The sequence below is a fragment of the Hemicordylus capensis genome, chromosome 8 (assembly GCF_027244095.1).
Source record: "Hemicordylus capensis ecotype Gifberg chromosome 8, rHemCap1.1.pri, whole genome shotgun sequence".
Lineage (NCBI taxonomy): Eukaryota > Metazoa > Chordata > Lepidosauria > Squamata > Cordylidae > Hemicordylus > Hemicordylus capensis.
In genome coordinates this window covers 292,510-317,809 of record NC_069664.1, presented here as the reverse complement: position 1 = coordinate 317,809, position 25,300 = coordinate 292,510, and the positions used below count along the sequence as shown (strand labels likewise).

The 25,300-nt window shown below is 50.8% G+C and overlaps 1 protein-coding gene across 1 annotated transcript; it reads left to right on the top strand.

Moving 5' to 3' along the window:
- The first annotated feature begins 1,304 nt into the window (after window positions 1-1,304).
- Window positions 1,305-8,226, top strand: IL1B (interleukin 1 beta). The gene is made up of 7 exons (XM_053269894.1): window positions 1,305-1,449; window positions 3,049-3,111; window positions 4,141-4,201; window positions 4,782-4,995; window positions 5,385-5,558; window positions 5,748-5,884; window positions 6,919-8,226. The coding sequence occupies exons 2-7, from the start codon at window positions 3,062-3,064 to the stop codon at window positions 7,129-7,131; spliced, it is 849 nt and encodes a 282-aa protein (XP_053125869.1). The 5' UTR covers window positions 1,305-1,449; window positions 3,049-3,061; the 3' UTR covers window positions 7,132-8,226.
- The last annotated feature ends 17,074 nt before the right edge of the window (window positions 8,227-25,300 follow it).

The window sequence follows — 25,300 nt, the reverse complement described above, 5'->3', positions numbered from 1 at the left end:
TTGTACAACTATTCTAACCATGAACTGAACTTCCTTAATTGGATCTGATCACATGGGTTTGTGGTAACACATGGAAGAAAGCCCATAACTGACAGCATGCCTCAGTCAAGTACCCTTTCTTGTCCAAAATAACTATGGCACCACCTTTATCCGCAGGTTTAATCACAAATTCTGAATTATTCCTTCAAGACCATAAAGCCTGCTTTTCTTCCAATGCATAATTATAATGCCTAACTTTATTCAGTTTCTCCAAGATGTCTATATCTCTTAACACAGCAGCTGTGATGGGGCATATTCCGAAGTTACTAGTTGCAGTGGCCCTGAGTCGTATATTTGACTGAATTACTTGGAGTATAATGAAGTAATTTCAATACAGTTTCATTTGGTTTTTATGATTTACAGTATAGTAGGAATTTGATGATAAGGTTCCGAGTCTTGTAACAAGAATGTTTGTTGTAGGATGTTTTGCTTCATTTCCTATGTGATGCCGCTGAGTACCAGTTGCAGGGGAGTAACAGCAGGAGAGAGGGCATGCCCCTCTCAGCTCTTGCCTGTGGGCTCCTCAGAGGCAGCATCTGGTGGGCCACTGTGCAAAACAGGATGCTGGACTAGTTCGGCCTTCTTGGGCCTGTTCCAACAGGGCTGTTCTTATGTTCTTATGTCATGGTATGTCTTTATGGGAAGACAGTCTGTGTCTAAAGCATCTGGAAGAACAGCAGCTTATGATCCCTTCTCCAATTCACCTAAGAATTGCCCTCAGAAATATTGCATCTGCAGAGCATCTGCCACCTTGGAAAAGAGTATTGAAATGGAGGTGACTGACATTGTGGACCTATATTTCTATGGACTATTCCATATAGGATTTCTGTGATGTCTCATTATTGGTTTTACCCAGTACAGTTGTGTTTGTTGTTTATATAAATATAGGCTATCTGTTCTGCAGAACATTGTGATGGTGGTGTATTATGCATGGGATATTACTTAGTTGTTGCTCTCATTACAATTATCCCAGCATGCTTTCTTTAGTATATTCAGTAGTTCCCAGCCAGCAGTGGCGGTCAGAACGGGCTGATGACATCACCGCACAGTTGCTCAGTCCGTGACAGTTTTGCAGACCTAAATTCTTCACTTCTGCTCAGAGTGCTGAGCAACAAAATTCAGCACTTTCACAACCTGTTTCGTGTTACTTCCGCACCGCCACCACATCCCATTTTGGAAAGGGGGCGGTGAAATGCACACACACACACACAATGCAGAAGGCAGTTCTAGGTCTCGGAAGCCAGGTGCCAAGGGGAGTTCCCAGCCTGACCACATCTTCCGCTGCCGTTCGGTACAAAGAGGAAGGCAGCTGCAGCAGAGACCAGACCAGACCGGCACCACTGGCGGCAGCAGCAGCACCCTCTTTTCTAGAGATCCCCCCAGCAGCTGGCTTTCATCTCCTGTGTCAAGGTACAGCACCTGCTTGAGGGGGAGGGGAGGGGAGGGGCGGTGAGATCGCTTGGGCTGGGGGGGTGGGAGATGCTCGCCTTGTTGCTGATCTATGAAACTTCTGCCAAGAGGCCTTGTGGGGACCCAGCGGTGGCCCCATCGACTGGCATCTGGATGAGGGCTCATTCTGGCAACAAAGGGGTGGCCATTCAGAATGGACTGGGTGGGTGGCCCAGGCAGGGCCAAGTGACTCCTGGGCCAGCGTGAAAGCTTGCTTGAAACCACAGCAAGTGCCATGCAGGCAGGGGCGTATCTAGGGTAGGGCAGGCAGGGCACGTGCCCTGGGCGCCACTTGAAGGGGGGCGCAAATTCTTAAAATTAATTTTTTTAAAAAAAAATTGCCACCAAAAACAAAATGGCCACTGCACATGCTCAAATGGCCTCTGTGAGGCCCTAGGCCATGCCAGGCCTCGCAGAGGCCATTTGAGCATGCGTGGTGGCCATTTTGTTTTCATTGGCCATTAAAAAAAACAATTATTTTTTAAAATGGCCACTGCACATGCTCAAATTGTCTCTTTGATGCCCTAGAGGCCAACAGTGGGAGGGGTAACCTTTGCAGACCCCCCCCCCACAGCCTATAGGAAGCACCCTGAAGGGGCTACAGGTAAAAAAATAATAATTTGATATAATATAGGTCACTGTACACATATTCAGTTTGGCACTATGTACAGAGAATCAGGGCTTGTGAATACTGAGCTGAAGCTTATGAGCTAGGATTGTATTCATTTGCTCTTACTTTGCTTATGATAAGTGAGTTAAATGTGGTGTCTTAAAAATATGGTTATTAATGGTGAGTTTGTCTTTGAATCAGTGTGAAATCCTTAGTATTAAGGCCCATTGGGAGTTTCTTACTCTCTTTCTCTCATTTTAACTGTCTTTCTGAAATACTAGAATAAATTCCAAGCAGTGACACAGTTTACTCTGCATATCCTTTAATTATTTTCAGAGTATCTGGGAAAAGTTAAATTCTCCATTTATGTTTAAAACTTATGTAATAGTGATGCTACAATGCATAGTAGAGAATTAGACAGGCATTTCTGTTTAGTTTTCCAAGTACACCTCCACATAGTATTTGGGTATTTCATGAGCCCCATCATACTGAAATTTGTAGTTTTCCAGCATTTTTTGGTCTGGCTACATCCACTGCTAAATAGTTTTTGAAATTTTAAAAGATTAATGAGCTTGACTTGTATTTTTGAGCTGATATTATAGTAAAGTTATCTGAAAGATGGGTGTCAGATGCTTGGACAGGGGGCGCAATTTCAGTGCTTGCCCTAGGCGCTATTTTCCCTAGATACACCTCTGAGGACAGGAGCCGGGCGGGTGTGGCGGGCAACCCCTTCCATTGTTTTGCCTGCTCTGCTGAGAATTTTCCCAGTCTCTCAAACCCACAAAGACAAGGAAACGGTGCGGTCAATGTTTGGCTGGCTATGACTGAGGAAGTTCAGGCAGGGAGGGGTGCAGCAGCTGGACCCATTTGTCTCTCTAGGGGGGGCGGCAGCAGCAGCAGCAGCCCTCCCGTGCTCATGGGCTGACTTCTCTTCCCTTTCCTGCTTCTAGCCCAGACGACCCCATGGCTGTTGTCCCCCTGTATCCGGAGGAGATGATGGAGCTGAGCAGCAGGTAACCCCAGGGCCGTGCTGTGGATCTGGGCCGGGGGCTCAGGGCCCTTCACAGCTCCTGGCTAGGCTGCTGCACTTTAACCTGCACAAACAGGTGGAGCTGCCTGACCAGGAAACGCTCCCCTACTGTGAGAGTTGCTCTCCCTTGCTTGGAGGAAGTGTGGTCAGTTCTCTGAAGACCTCCCTCCCCTTGCTAGCATCACATGTGAAGAGGGAGCACCTGGAATCCCCTGGCCCCCCTGAGTCCCATCGCCGCACCATCCAAACCAGTTAGACAAGCCAGTGCTGGGGGTGGGGGCTCAGCATGCCAAGCAGGTGCTCTGCCACAATGCTGTGCGCCCCCCCCCCCCCCACCGTAGCAATACTCTGGCCAGGCTCCAAGGTGCACGTGCACTCCCATTTGGGAAAGTGGAATGTGCATTGGAGCATGGCCAAAGTCTAACTGCAGCAGAGGAGCGTTCCCAAAGGTGCCCTAGCTTGTTGTGAGAGTGGGCCTTTTGAGGCACCATCTGGAGAGCACCCCCCTGCCTGAATCGATGGGAATCGAACACCTTGAATCAAATCCCTTGACTTCAGGAAGACTGAGGGGAAGCTTACTTTCCCTGCAGCATTTCCCAGGTCAGATGAAGGAGGGGAGGTGTGTTTCCTGCCTGATGGGTCAAGTAAGAGTCTGACCTCACCCACATGTGTCTTCTGGTGCAAGCATGCGCCAAATAGCCAATGGAAGGAATGATTCTTCTGTTCTAGCAATGGCCAGAGGTGCTCTTATGCCTGGACTTTGGGGCCAAAGCCCAGGGTCTCCTCAGCCCCTGGGGGACCCCAAACCCTCTTTAGTCTGTCTTGGGATGTGGTCGCCCAGCGGAGCATGATGATGCTTGATTTTCAGGGGAGGGGAGCCTCCAAAGGCCTTGAGGTCCAGGCTCCAAAATCACCTAGGTGCACCTCTGGCAATGGCCATTCTTCTTATGGCATTTGCCAGCCAGAGATGGTTTGCCCTGGGAACTCTGATTTGGCTGTTTCTTATTGTCAGTTACAGTGAGAACGAGATGCAGTTCTACATCCCAGAAGTGGACCGGCCTTTCCTGACCAAGGTGAGACCTGGCCACTGCCCGGAACCCTCTTAGCTCAAAACAGACACACACACCCCACCCCCAGGAGAGAGCAAAATGCAGCTGTGCCCCAGCCGCCATCTTCATGTGGCCACCCCAGCTGTGTTTCAGTGCTCAGGGCCACAAACATTCACGCACAGTCAGGGCACCACCAAAGCTGGATCGAGTCCTTCTGACAGGAGAGGTCATTTCCTCCCAATTGGGGCAGAGTGGGGAGACATGGCAGGAGTTTGTGGGGTGCATGCTAGTGATGGGGCACCAAGTCCTTTTTGTGCCGGGAACAAGGTGTCCTGGGCTTTTGCTAATCTGACGCTTCAGTCTTCTGAGCAGCCACATTAATGCTTCGGAGCTCTAGCCGTGTAAGTCCGGCTGCCTGGAAGATCCAAGACCAAGATCCAAGACCAGAAGCTTGCCAAAACCTGTCTGGATTCCTCCTCTCTGAACCTGAGAGGATTTGTTTTGGTCCCCGCAGGCTGGATTTGAGAAAGGGGGGGTCAACTGAGCCATTGATCTGGTTCTTCAGGAAATCAGCAGACGGAGCTGTTTTCTCTTTTGCCCACAGAATGCCTTCCTGGACCTGAAGCATTGTGCCTGCAGTCCTCGGGACTTCTCTGCCTGTGAAATGGGCGTTCAGGTGGAGGTTGCAGAGCCGGCCTCGGTCAGAAGCTTCCGGAAGGCTGTGGTGATTGTGGTTGCTGTTGGGAAGATGAGGAAGAACACAAAAGCCAGGTCTTTCACTGATGAGGACCTGATGGACATTCTGAACAGCATTTTAGGTACAGCCCCGATTCCCGCCACCATCCTGGGAAACCCCAGCAGGCCTTCCAGGTCTCTTCCTGGGGCGGGGGCGGGTTCTTGCCTAAGACGGACTCCGCAGGCATGGCGGCCGTTGGGAGTCTTGGGCGGCTGCTCTCCTGGACCAGGGGGGAGCTGGGGGGAACTGCAGCCATGGGGCTTCAGGGGCGGAGGGAGCAGAAGCCCCCGGTGTGGTGGAGCAGGCCTTGCAGAGAAGTGCTTGGGTGGCTCTCTTCCTGCTTGCCTGGACACTTTGGGGAGGGGGGCACAGGACCTGCCTTGGTGCGTGGCGGTGGCTGCCGGGGTGCCTTGATGAGGAGGTATTTCAGGCCAGGAGGTATCTCCATGTGTCTCCTGGTTGTCTCCTCAGAGCCAGTCGATTTGGACACCGACTGCGAAGGCACCTTTGCAGGAAACGGCACCTACCGGTTCACCAGAGCCATCTCCTATGAGATCCAAGACCAAAACAAAAGGCACTTGGTCCTGAACCAGCCTGCGCAACTGGTGGCCATGCATCTCCAGGGTGCCAACATCAGCCATGCAGGTAAGGATGGGGGGGTGCAGGGAGGCGGGCCAGCAACGAGGGAGCCATGGTCAGGCCTCTCTGCCCCACCCCCACCCCCGGAATGGCTCCTCCTGCTGGCCGCTTCCTGCCCGGTGCTGGGCCAGCCTGGAAGCTCCCCGCCCCCAGCAGTCCTCCTTGGCACTCATGCCGCTCTCCCCGCTTTTCCAGTGAGGCTAGAAATGTCGGTCTACCTCCCAAAGATGGAGCCGGGCGCTGTCACAAATCCTGTGGCCTTGGGCATCAAGGGGGAAAACCTCTGCCTGTCCTGCGTGCAGAAGGGCGAGAAGCCGGTGCTGCAGCTGGAGGTGAGTGGCTTTGCCTCCCTTTCCACCTCTTTCTGGAAACTAGCCGGGGGGGGGGGCTGGCCCCATTGTTCGTTCTCTCCTGGAATGGGTCTCCCTACCGCTCTTCATCACAAAGAACCCAGGATGAGGAGGAGGTTCAAAAACACCAGAGTGATGGGTGTGAATGTTCCCTCCAGCCATTATGACCAACAGCCAGTGAGAGAGCTCTCCTCTCCTTCTCCTCCGTGGACCTGCCCAATGCAGCCAGCTTAGCAATGGTCACCACTGCATCCTGTGGCAGCCAGTTCCTTAGATAAAGGATGTGCTGTGTGAATAAGTCCTTCTCTTTGTCTGTCCTGAATCGACTCCTGCCCATCCATTTCATGGGATGACTCCCAGGTTCATGGGGAGGGGTCCAGGGTGCGGGCCTCTAGGGATGTTCCATGGGGTGTCTGGGGGACCCCAAAGCACAGGGGTCACGGCATGTATCTCCACAGCAGGGAGAGCTCCGCTTCCTCCCACATTCACATTCAGACGACAGACCCACTCATCAGCAAATCAAAGGCTGCTTCTGTCCCTTGCCGTGTCTCTCCTCCCTGCTTCAGGGCAACAGTGCTAAGGACACGGGACCCCCACACACACACCTCCCAAGGTGCCTCTTGGCCCAGGTAGCAGGAGGGCTCCTCAGAGGTAGCAGCAGCCAGTGGAGCAGCATCACCTGTGACCCTCAGCCCCGTGCTTAGCTGTGCTGGGGCCTGGGGCTCTCCGGGGGCAAAGCAGGACTCCGTGATGTGCAGGAGGATGGCGGCAGCTCTGCCAGAAAGGGGCCAGAGCTGCTCCTGGGAGGGAGAGCGGGGAGAGGGGGTCCTGGGCATCACCCAGAGCTGGCAGGACCCCGTGCTTGAAGTGAGGAGGTGGGCGGCTGCAGGGCTGCTTGGGGTGGGGTGGCCCAAGAGGGTGGTGGTGGGGCTGGGGCAGGCAGCACCCCCCAAGGTGACACCCGCCGCTTGCGAGCAGAGGGCCGGGGTCTCACGGCCTGCCTTGCTTCCTTCCAGACGCAGAAAGCCAGCATCCTGAAGGACCTGGACAGGGCTCAGCTGGGCCGCTTCCTCTTCAGCAGGATCCACTGTGGGGGGCGCTGCACCCGCTTTGAGTCGGCCGCCTTCCCTGGCTGGTTCATCTGCACCTCTGCCCAGGACAACCAGGCTGTGGGCGTGACAGACCAGCTCGGGGCGGCCACCTACACGGGCTATGAGCTCTTGCGGTAGACGCTGCAGCAGCAGCCGGTTCGCCTGGATCTATTCCTGTGGGGCGCCTGGCGCCTGCCTCTGGCATGTTGCACCGTGCGTTGTCCTCCTCCTCTGCAGGCAGGCGCTCGCCGGGGCCGGGGCTACGGGCAGGGCGGGAGGAGGCTCTCCGAGGATCCAGCCCTCTCGGGAAGACTTTCCTCCCCTGCCCTCAGCAGTACCAGCAGCCGTGCCTGCCGGGGTCTGCTGAAAGCACAAGGAGACCCCAGGGGACAGGGTGCCGGATCCGTCCCCAGTGGCCCAGCATCCTGCTTCCCACACTGAGGGGAGCCTCGCAGGCAGGGTGTGGAGGCGGGCAGCTGGCTCTCCTCCCAGGCTCCACACCGGCATCCTGACGGGCCTCATCTCACGACAGGCTGGCCACCACGGCCACTTTCCATGCAGAGTTCCCTGTAAGAGGGATCACCAGATGTTGAGGACAGACTACAACTCCCAGAATCCCCAGCCAAAGGCCTTTGCCCCTGGGGATTCTGGGAGTCGTAGTCAACAACACCTGGGAATCCCTCATACAGGAGATCACAGCTGGGCGCTCTTGTTCAAAGGCGGGAGAAAATCATACTGTAGGTTAGTTCACTGGGGAATACACCTCTGTAGCTGCGAATATTTAATGGTTACTATTACTCTTTTCTGTGAATTGCCAGACACAGGTTTGTAAATGAGTTATCCTATTTAACAAAAGTATTTATTGACCTATCATTATGCTATTTGCACACAGTCTACTAGATGCTATTGACTGGATTTGTGGTTCTTTAGTTATCGGGCGCTTTCCAAGTGTGGCCTCCTGTAGCTGATGTGTTGTCATTGTATTTATGCCCAAGGTGTCGAGATGGTGTTCCAGTCCAAAGTATTGATTAACCTATTATTATTATTATTGTTGTTGTTTACACAGCCATACAGGTGTTATTGACTGGTTTGTTTTATCCAGACATCGAGTCCTTCCCAAGGACCTGGGATGACTGAATTTTATTGTCAATGTTGTTGTTATTGTTGTTATTGTTATTATTATTTTGCTGTGTTTGTGGTCATGTTTTAATAAACTATTGACTTGGCACTGGAGATGGCCTTTCTGTTCTGCTCATGGCGGGTCTGGTGGCATCCATGGGACGTCCTGCTAGCCAAAGGGGGGGGGGGTCGTGCCATTGAGCAGGCAGGAGCAAAGGTGGAGGAAGGCTTGCTCACAGCCCTCCTCCGTGATGCCTTTAGAAGCCCTTCCCTCTGCGACTGGCCCTGTTCAACTCAAGCCAGGGCCAGGAGCGTCCTATCGAGCCGGCGGGGGGGGGGGGGGGCGCCAAAGGAGACACAGCTGCTTCTGCTTCCTGGCGGCAGCAGCAGTTCAGGTGGCTCCTCTCTTAAACACACAGCTGTACCTGATGAATGTCCAGCCTGCAGGCAGCACACCTCTTGGACGAGACAGGAGAGAGAGGAGCAACCCACGCTGCTCCCAGGGCTGCTCATCGGCCTGCCTCTCTTCGGAGGATAGGGAGCAGGTAGGGGGCCTCCTCCATTGACTCCTAAGATTAGGAGGGGTCCCTCAGAGGCCATCTAGTCCCACCCCGCTGCTTGCTTGCATCCCAGCAGGCGGCTGCCCGGCCCCTGCTTGAAGTCCTCCAGCCAGGGAAAGCTCACTGCCCCCCACCCCAGGTGATCATGGATCCCACCCTGGCTTAATGGCTCTTCCAGTCGAGATGTTTCCCCTCCTCTCCAACCTCAGCACAACAGGCCTGACTCTCTCCTCAGCTGCCTTTCTGATCAGGCACACCCAGTGCAAGGCAGGGAGGGGGGTCCCCACTGCCACACCCCGGCAGGGCAAAGGGGCTGCGCTGAACCGGTTTGCCACTGCAGCACCAGCCAGGGAGCTGGGTGGCCTCCCCAGTCACTCCCGCTGTGAGGGTCAACCCAGCCACTGGGCTGCATGGAGAGGAGGAGGCGGCAGCAGGGGGGGGGGGCTGAGAGCAAAGTGCTGTTGGGACAATAATCAGCAGAAGCCATTGGCCAAATCCTCATGGGGAGGCAGGGCGGGGGGGGCGCATTCTGCCAGGGCTCTCAGAAGGGCTGGATTATTATTATTATTATTATTATTATTATTATTATTACATTTATATCCCGCTCTTCCTCCAAGGAGCCCAGAGCGGTGTACTACATACTTGAGTTTCTCCTCACAACAACCCTGTGAAGTAGGTTGGGCTGAGAGAGAAGTGACTGGCCCAGAGTCACCCAGCAAGTCTCATGGCTGAAGGGGGATTTGAACTCGGGTCTCCCCGGTCCTAGTCCAGCACTCTAACCACTACACCACGCTGGCTCTCTATGAGACAAAGCTTTCGACAAAGTTCCTCATCAAAGGCTCCTGAGAAAATGTAGCAGTCATGGGATAAGGGGACAAGTACATGTGTGGATTGCTAACTGGTTGAAAGACAGGAAACAGAGGGTAGGGATAAATGGAGAGTTTTCGCAATGGAGGGAAGTAAGAAGTGAGGTCTCCCAGGGATCTGTACTGGAACCGGTGCTTTTTAATTTATTAATCAATGATCTCGAAGTAGGGGTAAGCAGCAAGGTGGCCAGATTTGCAGATGATACCAAACTCTTCCGGGTAGTGAAATCCAAAACGGATTGTGAGGAGCTCCAAAAGGATCTCTCCAAACTGGGGGAGTGAGTGACAAAATGGCAAATGTGGTTCAATGTTGGCAAGTGTCAAGTGATGCACATTGGGACGAAAAACCCCAACTTCCAATATACTCTGATGGGGTCTGAGCTGTCGGTGACTGACCAGGAGAGGGATCTTGGGGTCATGGTGGACAGCTCGTGGAAAGTGTCGACTCTCAATGTGCAGCAGCTGTGAAAAAGGCCAGTTCCCGTCAGAAGACCCCTTGGATGCCACAGGCTGCTCCTGCTGGTGGACTTGTGCTCCTCTCCACCCTGGCTCCCTGGGCATGCGCCTGCTTGCACCTGCTGCCTGCACACCCAGGTGTCATCTATCTATCTATCTATCTATCTATCTATCTATCTATCTATCTATCTATCTATCTATCCAATAAATAAATAAATAAATAAATAAATAAAATATTTGTACACCACCCCAAACTTCCATCTCTGGGCAGTTTACAACCACATAAAACAAATGAAAACAAAATTGAAAACTTAAACAATTTAAAACCAGTGATGGTGTCACCACTGGCACCAGCTATTTATACCTTACAAAAAACAGGGAAGAATCCTGATCCAGGAAGTAGCTGAAGAAATATAAAAGATCAGGAGATATATATGTGCCATCAAGTCAGTGTCGACTCTTAGCAACCACATCGAATCATAGATTCTCTCCAAGATGATCCATCTTCAACTTGACCTTTATGGTCTCTCAGTGGTGCATTAATTGCTGTCGTCATTGAGTCCATCCACCTGGCTTCTGGCTGTCCTCTTCTCCTCTTTCCTTCAACTTTCCCCAGCATTATGGACTTTTCAAGGGAGCTGGATCTTCGCATAATGTGTCCAAAGTATGATAGATTGAGCCTGTTCATTTGTGCCTCGAGTGAAAATTCTGGATCGATTTGTTCTAGGATCCATTTGTTTGTTTCCCCAGCTGTCCATGGTATCCTCAAAGGTCTATCTCCAGCACCAAAGTTCAAAAGCGTCAATACTTTTCCTATCTTGCTTCTTCAAAGTCCAGCTTTCGCATCCATAGAGTGTCACGGGAAAAGCCATTGTCCAAATAATTCTAATCTTTGTAAGTATAGACACGTCACCGAATCTAAATATCCTTTCCAAGGCCTTCATTGCAACCCTACCAAGTGCTAGTCTGCAGCATACCTCTTGACTGCTGGATCCTTTACGGTTGATAAAGGTAAAGTTGTGCCATTGAGCCGGTGTCAACTTCTGGCAACCACAGAGCTATGTGGTTGTCTTTGGTAGAATACAGGAGAGGTTGACCATTGCTATATCCCGCACAGTATGAGATGATGCCTTTCAGCCTCTTCCTATAGCGCTTCTGCACGATATAGGCGTTTCCCGTAGTCTGGGACAGTGTTTCTCAACCACCGGTCCCTGGACCGCTGCCGGTCCCCGAAGGGTTGAGTGCCGGTCCCTGACTGGGAGTCAACCCACCCCCAACTGAAATCAAGGCACTCACTTCCTCAATTTTGCACATGGCACGGAAGAGGAAGAGTATCACGGAGGCATGGGACCCTTCTTGTGCCTTGCCTCCACGTGCTGCTGAGATCTTCCTACAGCTATCTTATTCCCTATCTTTACAGCTTCAAACTGTGTGTGGTGCGGGGGCATGGAGGAAAAAGTATGGCAGGGGGCGCCACTTGAAGGGCTGCTGGTTCTTGCATGCTCATTGTTTGCAGCCAAAGGTTGGTTGATTGAAACCCAGCTGCCTGTTGTGGTCGAGGCGCCTTGAGAGGGAACACTGTTTCCCTCTTGCATCAGTGGGGCTTGCTTGTATGTTGTTTTCATTGGCCCCATGTAGCTTTTGAATTTTTCTAATGGCCCAACATCCCCTCTCCATTGAGTAATCACAAGCACCTCCACTCCAGACATACTGGAGACAAATTTGTTCACCCAGGCTTTTAGATTCAGGGGTTCTCAACCTTGGGTACCCAGACGTTGGTGGACTTCTACTCCCATAATCCCCAGCCATAATGGCCAAATGCCATTGTTGTTGGGGGTTATGGGAGTTTAACTGAGGGACCCAAGGTTAAGAACCCCTAATATTCAATGTTTGCAAAAGATTCCAAATTTTATTATTTTAATGCTTATATTATTTTCATTCTAAACTGCCCAGAGATGCAAGTTTTGGGCAGTATAGAAGTCTGATAGATAGACAGACAGACTTGAAACCCCTTTACTAACTCCTGGTCGGGAAACTGCTCATGAAGAATGTAGCGGTCCTTGAAACGCTGCACGAAGAATTTAGCGGTCCTTGACTCCAAAAAGTTTGAGAAACACTGGTCTGGGAAACATACCAGCGGGGATTCAAATCAGCAAACTCTTGCTCCCTAGGCAAGTTAGTTCCCTGCTGTACCATTAGGTGGCTCTGTTGATGGTCAGTTGCAAAAGGCAGAAGCTATCCACCTCTTCAATGTCTTCATTATCAATTCTGAGGCTGGTTGCTGTACCCGTTGTCATTAATTTGGTCTTCTTTACATTTGGTCGTAGTCCCATTTTTTCACTGTGCTCCTTGGCTTTCATTCCTAGAGCTTGCAGGTCATCCGCATTCTCAGCTATCAGAGTGGTGTCATCAGCGTAGCGCAGGTTATTGACGTTTCTTCCTCCAACTTTAAAACCACGCTCATCTTCTTCCAATCCAGCTTCTCTCAGTATATAAGGAAAAAGTATACAGCCCTTGTCTTACTCCTTTGCTGATCTGGAACCAGTCTGCTTCACCATGTTCCATCTAGTGGTCAACTCCTCCTTTATTCTGCCAAAGACAACCACAGGGCTCTGTGGTCGCCAGGAGTCGACACCGACTCAACGGCACAACTTTACTTTACACACACACAAGAAATAAACATATGAATGGATACTTTAATAATAAATGTTGATAGTACTACTTAATATAAATGCTTAGAAGTAAACAAGAGCTTTTAAAAATCATGATATATGCAAAGTCTTCATGCATATGCTGGCTAATTCATTGATCATAAAAAGCCCTCAGACATAAGCTGGCTATATCCTGAAGCCCTGTGGTTCTTGGCTGAATTCAAGCCCTTGTCATTCCTCACCCAGTCCTTGCTCAGTCAGAGGCATTGCGACCTCAGCCAGCCCTCTCCAGTGACTTGTTTCCATACCGTGTTCTCAGCAAGACAGTGTGGCCTCCAACCTCCTCCTGGCACAAAGAGGTTTTCACCATTTCCCCGAGATTTCCTTCTTTATAGTCATCTTGCACATCCTTCTGCTTTAAGATATTAGACCCGTATAGTTAAAAAAAGCAAAACCTTAGAGCCACTTGTCCATAGCTAGTAAACATTTAAAGTTGAAGCTTCTTGCAAAGGGTCTGCAGGGCAATGAAGTCGGCCACACCTATCTTCTTAAAATATCCATTGATGTTTCTTTATTGTATGTGTGTATATGTGTGTGTAGATAGATAGATAGATAGATAGATAGATAGATAGATAGATAGATAGATAGATAGATAGAAATCTGGGATGACATTATAGTGACTCCTGATCTTTTCTATGACTTCACCAGCTATTTATAGCCTTTGGGGCCAAGTCACCCAGTAGCTGACTCATCTCGTGATGCATCCTGGGATGGGACCGCATGTCTCACTGCATTAACTCAACAAATTTCCCAGCCATACTGCTGCATGTGCATGGAAGCGTGTGGAGTCCAGGAAATCCCATCGCCTTCCCCTGGAGCAGCCCTGCTTTGCATCTCAGAGGCCTTGCTCATGTAGGGTTTCCCCTAGCAACACACACACACACACACACCCTCCATGATGAAGACATCTGCCTTGGCAAGGGAGGGGGGCTCCACACTCCTCTCTCAACCCACCCGCCCACCCCCATTGGGATGTGGGGTCTTTTGCTGGTACTTCCACATGTCAGGAACTGAGCTGGTGCCAATCAAAGCCACCCCCAAGATCTCCCACCCCCCACCCCAGCCTGCTCTGGGATCTAAGGGGCCTGGAACTGAAGAACAGGGGAAGGAGCATTCACACCCCTTGCTAGCAGAGATTCCCTCCTCCTGGGGTGGGCCCAGAGAGGTCATCTGGGTCAGGCACCTCCGCATCGCAAAGGGGGAAGCAATGATGGTCCCCGCAATGATGGCCAGCAGTCTCTTCCACCATGGCTTCCACCAACAGTTTGGCTGCCCTTCCTGCACCTCAGACTGTCCTTTTGCCCACATGGGGTGCAAACAAGGACCAGAGCACAAGATCCCCCTGTGAGGACTTTGGCCCCCTCCCGCCAAAGTGGGGAGGGGAGGGCCTGCTGGAGGCCTACTCTCTTGGGGGGAGGGGGGTGTTCCACTTGGCCTCCAAACACCAGACCCTCACCTGCCCCAGCAGGAGCATTTTCGGACAGCAGGCTTGACTGTCTTGTTCTTTGGCTCCTTGCTTGCCAGCCAAACGCTTTAGCTTTCCTGACACTGTCCCTGACATCCAGGAGGAGAGCTGGTCTTGTGGTAGCCAGCATGACTCATGCCCTTTGCTAAGCAGGGTCTGCCCTGATTGCATATGATTGGGAGACCACGTGCCCCTGAGGGGATAATGGGGCCGCTCTGGGAAGAGCACCTGCTTGCATGCAGAAGGTTCCAAGTTCCCTCCCCGGTCGCTTTCCAGATGGTTTGTTGGTTTGTTTTTTTGATTTGATTTCTATACCGCCCTTCCACAAATGGCCCAGGGCAGTTTACACAGAGAAACAATAAATAAATGAGATGGATCCCTGTCCCCAAAGGGCTCACAATCGAAAAAGAAACACAAGACAGACACCAGCAACAGTCACTGGAGGGACTGTGCCGGGGTTGAAAAGGCCAGTTCCTCTCCCCCTGCTAAATAAAGAGAATCACCAGGTTAAAAGGTGCCTCTTTGCCAAGTTAGCAGAGGGTTAGGGTTAGGGTTAGGGTTAGGGTTAGGGTTAGGGTTAGCTCCTCTAAAGCAGCAAAATGCTTCCGTTCAGGCAAGTTGCATTCGAAACGTAAACAGCAGGGGGAGCAGTCTCGTGGAAACGAACAACTCGGAAAGACAGCAACTTTTTAACGCCGGATACATGACGTCATAGCACTATATTTATTTATTTATTATTTCTTCATTCATTCATTCATTCATTCAATTTATATTATTTATTATTATTATTTCTTGTTTACACAGACAGGTGTTATTGACTGGTTTGTTTTATCCAGACATCGAGTCCTTCCCAAGGACCTGGGATGGCTGAATTATTATTATTATTATTATTATTATTATTATTATTATTACATTTATATCCCGCTCTTCCTTCAAGGAGCCCAGAGCGGTGTACTACATACTTAAGTTTCTCTTTCACAACAACCCTGTGACGTAGGTTAGGCGGAGAGAGAAGTGACTGGCCCAGAGTCACCCAGCAAGTCTCATGGCTGAAGGGGGATTTGAACTCGGGTCTCCCCGGTCCTAGTCCAGCACTCTAACCACTACACCACGCTGGCTTTAATCAAAGCGATTAAATTCAAAACAAGTCATCGGCAATGTGAACGGCACCCTGCTGTCAGCGTAGGAACTGCAGTGTCACACCATAGGAAGTGTGGAAGCACCCTTTCGAGATCCACCATGACCCCATTGCAAAGTGTGATCTGGAAAGTGTCCTGGTGGCATCTCCAAGACTGGACTCCTGCCTGCAGCCTTGGAGAAGCCCCTGCCAGTCTGGGTAGACAACCCTGAGCGAGATGGACCACGGTCACTGCTCTTACCTTAGAGGTTCCTCCTAATGGTCAGCCAAAACCTACCCTCTGCTGCCCCATAGAGGAGGGCAAAGACTTTTCTCTGCTGCCTCAGAAGACAGGACTCGAGCTAATGGGCTTCACTTTCAGAGGGGGGAAGTGTGTGTCTGTGTGCGAGCACACACACACACCCTTTTTTGTCGGTAGCTTCCTTGCTTGCCAGCCTCAGCTCATGCCTGCATTTGCTTTCCCAACACTGTCCCTGCACATCTGGGCTTCTTGCATGCTATTTGGCCTTGCTAGAGCTGCTCTTTCCACCAGTCAGTCTATCAAGCCATGGAGTCCTACCTTGCCCGAATCCAGATCAGCTTTCTTAGATCCAAGGGAGACGCCTGGCTGTGCTCATCTTGAGCTTCCCATCAGAGCGAGGCCCCTGGCCCCCAAGTGAGCCTGCCCACCACCACTTCAGCCTCACTCACTGACCGTCTCTTGGTTAGGACGGGATCCAGTCAAGAAGAGCTGGTCCGTCCCCTCTTTTCTCCCTCCACCTTCTGAAAGAGGAAATCATCTGCCAGGAATTGGATGGGGATCTGAGTGGATTTGGGGATGGTAGCAGGTACCAGGGAGGCTGAGGTCTCCCGTTGCAACCAGTTCTTGCTTGCTCAGAGCATGTGCGCTTTGCTTCAGAAAAGCATCAGCCACACGTCATCTCCTTGGGAAGGCAGCCTGCAGCAGACTCCAGCTGCCTCACCTTTCTGCTGCCCGTGGCTGGCAGGTTGTCCCCAGCTGGTGGCCTGCTGCTATCCCCAGGGAAGAGACCCAGCAAGGCTCAGTCTGTGGGTGCCAGGCTGAGGCCAGGGCAGCCAAGTAGCCAAGGGCCGGGTGGTGCCACGCTGCTCAGAGGAGGCTGGTGAGACCTCAGCCTGGCGGTTGTGCCAGGGCCTCCACAAGCACACAAAGGCTGCTGCTGGGCTGCTGTCAGGAGCCAGCTCTCTGCGAGGGCCAGCAAGGCGGCTGCGGAATGGCTGAGCTGATTGTTAGAGGTTGTTGATTTTTACCCACAACAGGTAAAACAGCAGAGCACTAAGGAATGATCACACACTCCAGTTACAGAGTAGGTAGCAGAGGATGGTTTGGATAATGCAGCTGTTTAGAGAAAACACATGGAGATCCTTGTGTGACTAAACACTAAACATTTATTGGTTAAATACACTTAGACAGGAAAGACCTATCTCTAATCTAAAGGACTACATAGTGGATAGGTAAGGAGAGAGAGAGAGATGTTTCCATCTGCTCTCTAGGAGGAAAGGAAGGATTGTGACTCAGCCCAGGAAGTGCTGCAGAGTCAGTTCAGGGGTCATAGAGCAGGGACCGAGAGGGAGACCCTGACTCACTGTCTCTACTCCCAATGCCCCAGTGGTCATTAGGACAGTTGGTGCAAAAGGTCAATGCACTGGAAGTTCATCTCCAACACCCCTTCTCATCGCCTGTCGCACCTGGTCACGACTCCCATCTTCTCACGAAGCATCTGGAATCTGTCTCTGGATAATGGCTTAGTTAATCCATCTGCCAGCATCTCTTCTGTGGGGCAGTACCTCAGCTGGACCACCCCTTTTTCTTGCAAGTCCCGAACATAGTGGTACTTTATGGGAATATGCTTAGTTCGAGATTTCATCTTCTCCATTTGGGAGATCTGGATACAATTTTGGTTGTCCTCAAACATCACTGTGGGTTTTGGTTCATTGATGCCAAAGTCCGATAGGAGTTGGTGTATCCATACTACTTCCCTGCATGCTTCACTTGCTGAAACGTACTCCACTTCTGTGGATGATTGCACGACAAGTGACTGCTTGCAGCTACTCCAAGTTATGGCTCCACCTCCATACAGGAACAGGTGTCCACTTGTGGACTTGCGGTCTGTTCTGTCCTTGCCCCAGTCTGTATCCACATGTCCCACGAGTTTGGGATTGCTGTTTGCTGGAATCTCCAATACATAATGTGCAGTGCCTTTCAGGTACCTTCCCAGTCTTTTGACCTCTATCCAGTCCTTGTTCGTTGGCACACTCACTTTTCTGCTCAGGATTCCTACTGCTGAGGCAATGTCTGGCCTTGTCACTGTGACTATGTACAAAAGTTTTCCAGTTGCCTTTCTGTATTGATTGTTGGCTGGTAGAGGCTGGCTGTCCTCATCTTGCTTCCAGAAATCAGCATCCATTGGCGTGCTGACTTCATTGGCATCTGTCAGTCCCAGGCATTCTAGAAGATCTTTTATCTTCTGTTTTTGGTTGAGAAGGAACGTTCCATTCTCTTCTCTTTCTATTTGGATGCCAAGGTAATATGAGATGCTTCCGAGTTCCTTCACCTCTATTTCCTTGTTCAGGTGTTGAACAATTTCATGACTGTCCTGCATTTCCTCGTGTGCAAGAATCAAATCATCAACATAAGTCAGAATGTAAGTTCACCTATTGTCTCTGAGTCTGGAATATAGGCAGGGGTCAGCTTTTCCTTACGTGAACCCCTCCTTAAGTAGTAATTGATTCAGTTTCTCATTCCATGCTCTGGCTGCCTGCTTTAAGCCATAGATGCTCTTTTGCAGTTTGCACACTAGCCCCTTCTTTCCAGGTTCCTCAAAGCCTGGTGGTTGTTGCATGTAGATGTCTTCCTCGATTTCCCCATGTAGGAAGGCAGTCTTTCTATCCAAGTGTTCAACTTGCATCCCTTTGGCTGCTGCCATGCTGAGCAATGTTCTAATTGACGTGTGTTTCACGACTGGTGCAAAAGTCTCATCATAGACCTGACCATGTATTTGGGAGTATCCTTTGGCTACTAGTCTGGCTTTGTAGCGCTGTACATCCCCTTCGGCATCCTGCTTGACTCTGAAGACCCATTTGCATCCCACAGTCTTTCTTCCAGTGGGTAGTTCCACAAGTCTCCAAGTCTCATTTTTGTGCAAGGAGTCAATTTCTTCCATTGCTGCTTTTCTCCACTTCTCAGCTTCATCAGCTGGCAACCTTTCTCTATCTTGCCACGTAGTGGGTTCTTGCATCTCTCCTCCTTTAGCCATGAGTGAGAGTCTGTTAGGAGGAACCCCTTTATATGCCTCTGTGAGCACCTCAGTTCTGGTTCTGGTTGTGCAGCCCCTTCTGAATCTGGCACTGATTCCTCGGGATCGCTGCTTGACTCCAGATCCATTTGAGTCCAATCATATGGCTCTTTATTCATCTGGATTTCTGGGGAAATCTTTGATGCTTCACCTTTATTTGGTCTTTGTTTTTCATCGAAATGCACTGCATTGCAGACTTTGACCTTCCCACTTTTTGGATCAAGGATTCTGTATCCTCTAGATTCATAGCCAACAAAAATTCCCAGTTCACATCTGCAATTGAGTTTGGTCCTCTTTGCTTTGGGAATATATGCATAGGCCATTGAACCAAACACTTTGATGTGTCTTAGGGAAGGTTTTCTGTCGTGCCAAAGTTCAAATGGTGTCTTATTTGTTGCCTTGGTTGGCAATCTGTTTTGCAGGTAGTTAGCAGTCATCACTGCTTCACCCCAGAACCTGTCTGCTAGATTGGCATCATGCAGTAGACATTTGGTCATTTCCACTAGAGATCTGTTCTTTCTCTCAGCTACCCCATGGAGCTGTCCAGTAAATGGAGGGGTAGTCTGGTGAGAGATACCATTTGATTTCATAAATTCTTTCATCTGGTTTGACATATATTCCCCTCCATTGTCTGACCTCAAACACTGGGGCTTCCTTCCAAATTTGTTGTTCACCAGTGCAATATACTCTTTAAATTTCTCAAACACCTGGCTTTTCTCTCTTAGAACATACACATAGCAAAATCGGGAGTAATCATCAATGAAAGTCAGGACATACCTATTTCCACCTGAACTGACCAGTAACGGCCCACAAACATCCGAGTGCACCAGTTCCAAAATGCTCCTGTACTGTACACTTCCCCTTGCCGGAAAGGTTGGCTTGACTCCCTTGTTAAGAATGCAACACGGACATCTGCTGGCCATTTCTGGACATGCCCTTATATTAAATCCCTCAGTTAGTTTCCTCATTTGGGAGTCAGTTTTAAAGTCTAGGCTTCGATGGCCCAATTTTCTGTGCCATAAAAAATCACAATTTTTGTGTTGGCAACTACTTGCCATGTTTGCATGTGCAGTAGCGCAGTCCACTTCAAAAAGTCCATCATCCCACATGTGGGCAGTCATGATTAACTCATCACCTTTAGAGATGTAGCATGCTTCATTTTCAAAAATTGCTTTGCACCCCTTCTTGAGTCCATGCCCAATTGAAATCAAGTTGACTTGCATCTCTGGCACGAAAAGTGCATCATTTATCTTAACCTCATAAGCTTCAGTAGCAGAGCCACAAAGTATCTTTGCTGTCCTCTTGCCTGCCACACTTATCTTCCTTGAATCTGCTAATGTGACATCCGATTTGTAGCATGTGTCGAGTTCAATGAACAGATTCCGATCACAGATTATATTCTGGGATGCACCTGAGTCCAGGATGAAAGTGTGACCCTGTGTTCGCTCTCCTAAGGTAATGCTGTAGCTCTTGGCATTACTACTGGCCCTTTCAGATAAGCCACCTTGTCTGTGCTTCTTCTCCCTTCTTTGTTTGTTGCCATGACTCATCCCTGTGTTTACTTCTTTGCCATGGTGACCAGGTCTGTGCCCTCTGAGTTTCCCGCTCTTTGGATATGCTGATGAATCACTGAGGCTACTTTGCTTGCTAATGCTGGAATTACTTTGCCTGCTGAAATGTGCCAGAGTGCCATCGCTTTCAAATTTCTCCTGCTGCAACTTTATATTAAAATTTCTCAGATTGGATACGACATAATCAACCTTCAGTTCACAGTGAGACAGTTCAAGAGCGACAATTAGGGGTTCAAAACTTTTAGGCAGGGATTGTAGGATTGCCCCAATTAGAATAGTTTCATTCAATTCACATTGGTTACTCTTCAAAAGCCTGTTGATTTCTAAGATATTTGCTATGTGGGCTTCAAAGTCTCCCCCTTCCTGCAGTTTGCTTTCGCATAGCCTTTTATACAGGAGAAGAGCTGCGTTTGCAGAGACTTGGCCACATTGCTTTTTCAGTCTATCCTCCGCTTCTGAGGCTAAATCAGTATCCCGCAAATAGATCAATAAATCATCGCTTATACACAAAATTAAAGGGCCATACCCGTGTTGGTTTTTCTTGTCCCACGAGGCTTGAGCAGCTTCATCTTGGGCTGGCCGTCCCTCTGTGAGCACTTCAAAGATTCCTTTTGTCATGAAGATCGCTTTCATCCAGTTTGGGGAAAGAAGGAGCCATTCCTGAGTAGGCTGTAGTCACAGGATCCATACTGCAGTTTCTAACTAACTCAGCTGCACTTTCAAAAATGGAAAATGAAATGAACTCTGCTTGTGCCTAGAAGCCTGTTGCTCCTGCTGGGCCCATAACCCTGTTAGAGGTTGTTGATTTTTACCCACAATAGGTAAAACAGGAGAGCACTAAGGAATGAGCACACACTCCAGTTACAGAGTAGGTAGCAGAGGATGGTTTGGATATTGCAGCTGTTTAGAGAAAACACATGGAGATCCTTGTATGACTAAACACTAAACATTTATTGGTTAAATACACTTAGATAGGAAAGACCTATCTCTAATCTAAAGGACTACATAGTGGATAGGTAAGGAGAGAGAGAGAGATGTTTCCATCTGCTCTCTAGGAGGAAAGGAAGGATTGTGACTCAGCAGAGGAAGTGCTGCAGAGTCAGTTCAGGGGTCATAGAGTAGGGCCAGATAGGGAGACCCTGACTCACTGTCTCTACTCCCAATGCCCCTAGTGGTCATTAGGACAGTTGGTGCAAAAGGTCGATGCACTGGAAGTTCATCTCCAACACTGATGTCTCTGCCCACTGGCTGGAGAGGAGAGGCGGCTCAGGGTGGCTCCTCCATGCCTCCCTTCCTTCTCCTTCCCAGCCTGAGGGAAGGAAGGACAAACTGAGGGATGTTGCTGGACACCATTGAGGGTACTGATGCCGGAAACAGAGGAGCACCAAGGTGATTTTGGGAGCCTGGGCCGAAAGGCCTTTGGAGCCCCCTCCCCCGCTGCAAGTTAAACAGCACCATCTCCCCCCCCCACACACACACACACAGTGACACACACAGTATTTTTAACATATGGGTTCTTGAGGGCACAAAGAGCAATCGAACTCACAAAAATGTAAGAATATAAAACAGGGATATATATGTAAACATGCATGAGCAGAAACATTTCCACACGTGACTTAGCATATTCCCACCCCACATATTTCTTTCCCCACTCCCCAGTGGCGGAGCCTGACCGCCAGCGGTCTGTGTGCAGCCGTGGTGGTAGCCCCGCTCACCCTGCCCCCGAGTCTGAGGTCAGGCGGGGGGGTGGCCTGGCTCCCGAATGGAGCTCCGCAGCTCGGTTCGGGAGGGAGCGAGTCAGGCCGGCGCAGGGCCGGCCACTTAAGTCCCGAAGGGGCCGCGCGGCCCCTTTGGGAGCTAGACTCGGGCTGGCGCTGCATTCGCAGCACGGCCCAGAGCAGCTTTTCCCTGCAGGGAAGAGCCACTCTGGGCCACGCCGCGAATGCAGCGCTGGCCATTTAATTCCCAAAGGGGCCACGCGGCCAGGGGCAACTGCTCCTGGCCTGCAGGGAAGAGCTGCTCCTGGCCGCGCCGCTAACGCAGCGGCCCTTTAACTCCCAAACAGGGGCCGTGTGGCCCCCGTTCGGGAGCTAAACCAGCACCCCTGACACGGGGGGGGGGGGTGTCTGGGCCACAAGGCACGGCCCCTGATTGGGCGCGGCCCAGGTTCTTTGAACCCATTGGCCCAATGGTGGCTCCGCCCATGCCACTCCCCCCTCAGACACTCAAGCAGAGGTCACTTCACACTTGGCCTCCTGGCACAGCACAGGCCGGCAGCCCGAGGACTGACTCAAAAGGATTGGGGGGCACTCCGGGGGTGTGGAGGGAGTTCGGCCCACATGGCCAGGGGCAAGAGCGCTTCTGGCTGGAAAGGTCACGTCCTGGCAGATGGTCATGAGTCGTGTTAGCAGGCAATGACATCATGTCAGCCCAGGCAGGGAGAGTGCAAAGACGCCGCGACATTCCCCAGTGATGCATCGGAGAGATTCTGAAGTTTTATGGGGGAGGGAAGAACTCCTCTCTGTCACTGACAGGGGAAATCCAAGCTGGCAGCTGCTTTCTTTACAGACAGAGAAAGCTCTTGATGCAACAGAAGTCCTCATTAGCCCTCCAGCCTAAGAGTGACACTTCCTTCCACCTCCTCCACCAGCAGCACCCTCACTTCCCACCTTCTCTCCTCCTGGTGCACCTGGCCTCTCCCTCCCCTGGAGCTTTCCCAGACAGCAGGCTTTACCATGGATTTTCTGTGAGGCCTTACTGCAAGTTTGAAGTTGCCCCCCCCCCAACCGAGACAAAAAGTGGATTCCCCCACCCTGGATATAAATCGGGCTATCCTCTTCATGCGCAATGAAAGACCCAAATTGTGTGTGAACTGCTCCCTGGTCGTTCACAGGGGCGCTTTCCAGATTGCACCCTGCAATGGGGTCATGACAAATCTCTGAAGGCTGCTTCCACACTTTCTGGCTTGTCACACCGCAGTCCCTCCGCGGACAGCAGGCTGCCATTCACATCGCCAATGCCTTGTTTCGAATTTAATCGCTGTGATCTAGTGCTCTGATGTCGTGTCTCTGGCGTAAAAAAGTTGCTGCTTTTTCGGGTTGTTAGTTTTCACGAGACTGCTCCCCCTCTGTTTGTGTTTTGAAAGGAATTTGCCTGAACAGAAGCATTTTGCTGCTGTTGAGTGGCTAATCTGGAAAGCGCCAGGGACTTGGGGGTACATTTGGCTGCTATGTGTGAACGCATATCTCTGTTCCAGAGGAGTTGTGAGCTAAAAGCCGGGTGTGAACAACTCCCTGCCCCCTCAGGTGTCTCCCCGGACTGCCTGCTCTGGGTCTATAGGAGGGGATGTGATGCGATTCCACCTCAGTCAGTCAGTCAGGAGAGCAACGTCGTGCTCCCTTACAGGATCCACTAGAAAAGGAAGATCAGAGCTTTTGCATCTCCCCCCCCGCCCCCCCCCCCCCGCAAGCACTCTGTGACGGCGGCAGCAGCAGCAGCAGACCCAGAGATTAGCCTGTCATGAGAGGATTTCTGCATCACTGAACTCCAGCGAGGAAAGGGCATTCCTAAGCAGTCTTGCTCATGAGTTCAGTCCACATCCTGTATTTGCCTTCTTTAAGCACAGGCAGCCAAGAGCCAGATGGGGGCCATGTCCAGAGGGAGGCGGTTTTGGCGGGAGCTGCTCTGGGCTCCTTGCAGGCGTCATTCTTGGGCATCTGCACCGAGCAGCTCTGGAGCGGCTTCATCCCACTTTTCCTGTCTGCCCCTCTGCAGAGGCTGTGAGTTGTGGTCCCTCCCACTTTCATTTCTCCCTGCTTAATGTGTACGTGCACAGAAATAAATTAACATGACAGTGTTCCACAATAGCACATTTCCATTTTATTCCAGTTCGAGCATTGTGTTCCCCTCACAAACACTGTACTTTTTCTGGAAAAAATATGGCAACATTTGCACAATGGCATTTATTCTCCACACACAACCACATTAAGCACAAGAGTGCAAATTAAACATTTTAGGGCTGTTCACATGATCGAAAACTGTGCATGCTCCCAATTTTCAATTGTTTGCGAGCAAAGAACTAGATAGGAGGAGGAGGAGGGAGTGATCATCTGTGAGAGAGGAGAGGAGAGCTGGTCTGGTGGTAGCCAGCATGACTTGTCCCCTTCGCTAAGCAGGGTCCACCCTGGTTGCATATGAATGGGCAACTTGCTGTGTGAGCACTGGAAGAGATTCCCCCTCAGGGGATGGAGCTGCTCTGGGAAGAGCAGAAGGTTCCCAGTTCCCTCCCTGGCAGCATCTCCAAGGAGATAGGGCTGGCAGAGAGACTCCTGCCTGCAACCTTGGAGAAGCTGCTGCCAGTCTGTGAAGGCAATACTGAGCTGGATAGACCAAGGGTCTGGCTCAGTGTATGGCAGCTTCCAATGTCTCTGTCTGGGCAGGAGGGCATTTCCTCCTACCTTGTTCAAAGGCTGGGCCTGAGAACTGGGGAGGACAGCACTGTCCCATGAAAGACCTCTCTTGCCTCCAATAGTGCAATACTTTGGGTCACCCATCATCACACATATGCACACTCACACACATGCGCGCACTGTGCAGCTGTCTGTCCTTGGCTGCCTGCTTAGAAATCCCTTTAAAGAAAAAAGACAGAAGAGGAAGGACCCCTTGGGTTTCGCATCATGTCTGGTTTGAGAGGTGCCACCAGGTGGGGCTGTGCCAGCATCACCAGTGCAAGGCACACTGCATTTAAGCAGACTATGAGTCCCATATGCAAAGTAGTGTGATTCAAACATTACTTACACACATACACACTCCAGAACAAAGTGCAGCCTATGCCAAATGTGTGAGCAAACGGCAAATGAGTAGCAAATGTGAATTCCCCCTTGCCTGTGGCCTGCAGAAGAGTTCCTGGGATGCAGCTGTATGCTCACAGCACAGCCCTATGGGGTGCCCCCCCCGTGGAAGTGTGCAGGGAAGCGGACCCCCAGCAGAAGGTGCAGAGAGGCGTCTCCTTGTCTGAGCTCCCCAGCCTGTCAGATGAGAAGAGCAGCGCCTCCTTCCTCTGCTGAGCTGCTGAGGGGAAGAATAAGTGGGATAAGCAGCCCTTTGG

Bases quoted from the DNA above. Each gene is read 5' to 3' on its own strand.
- IL1B (XM_053269894.1), top strand. From the start codon at position 3,062: ATGGCTGTTGTCCCCCTGTATCCGGAGGAGATGATGGAGCTGAGCAGC. The intron at 4,202-4,781 runs GTGAGACCTGGC...TTTTGCCCACAG, and splicing joins ACCGGCCTTTCCTGACCAAG to AATGCCTTCCTGGACCTGAA. The intron at 5,885-6,918 runs GTGAGTGGCTTT...GCTTCCTTCCAG, and splicing joins AGCCGGTGCTGCAGCTGGAG to ACGCAGAAAGCCAGCATCCT.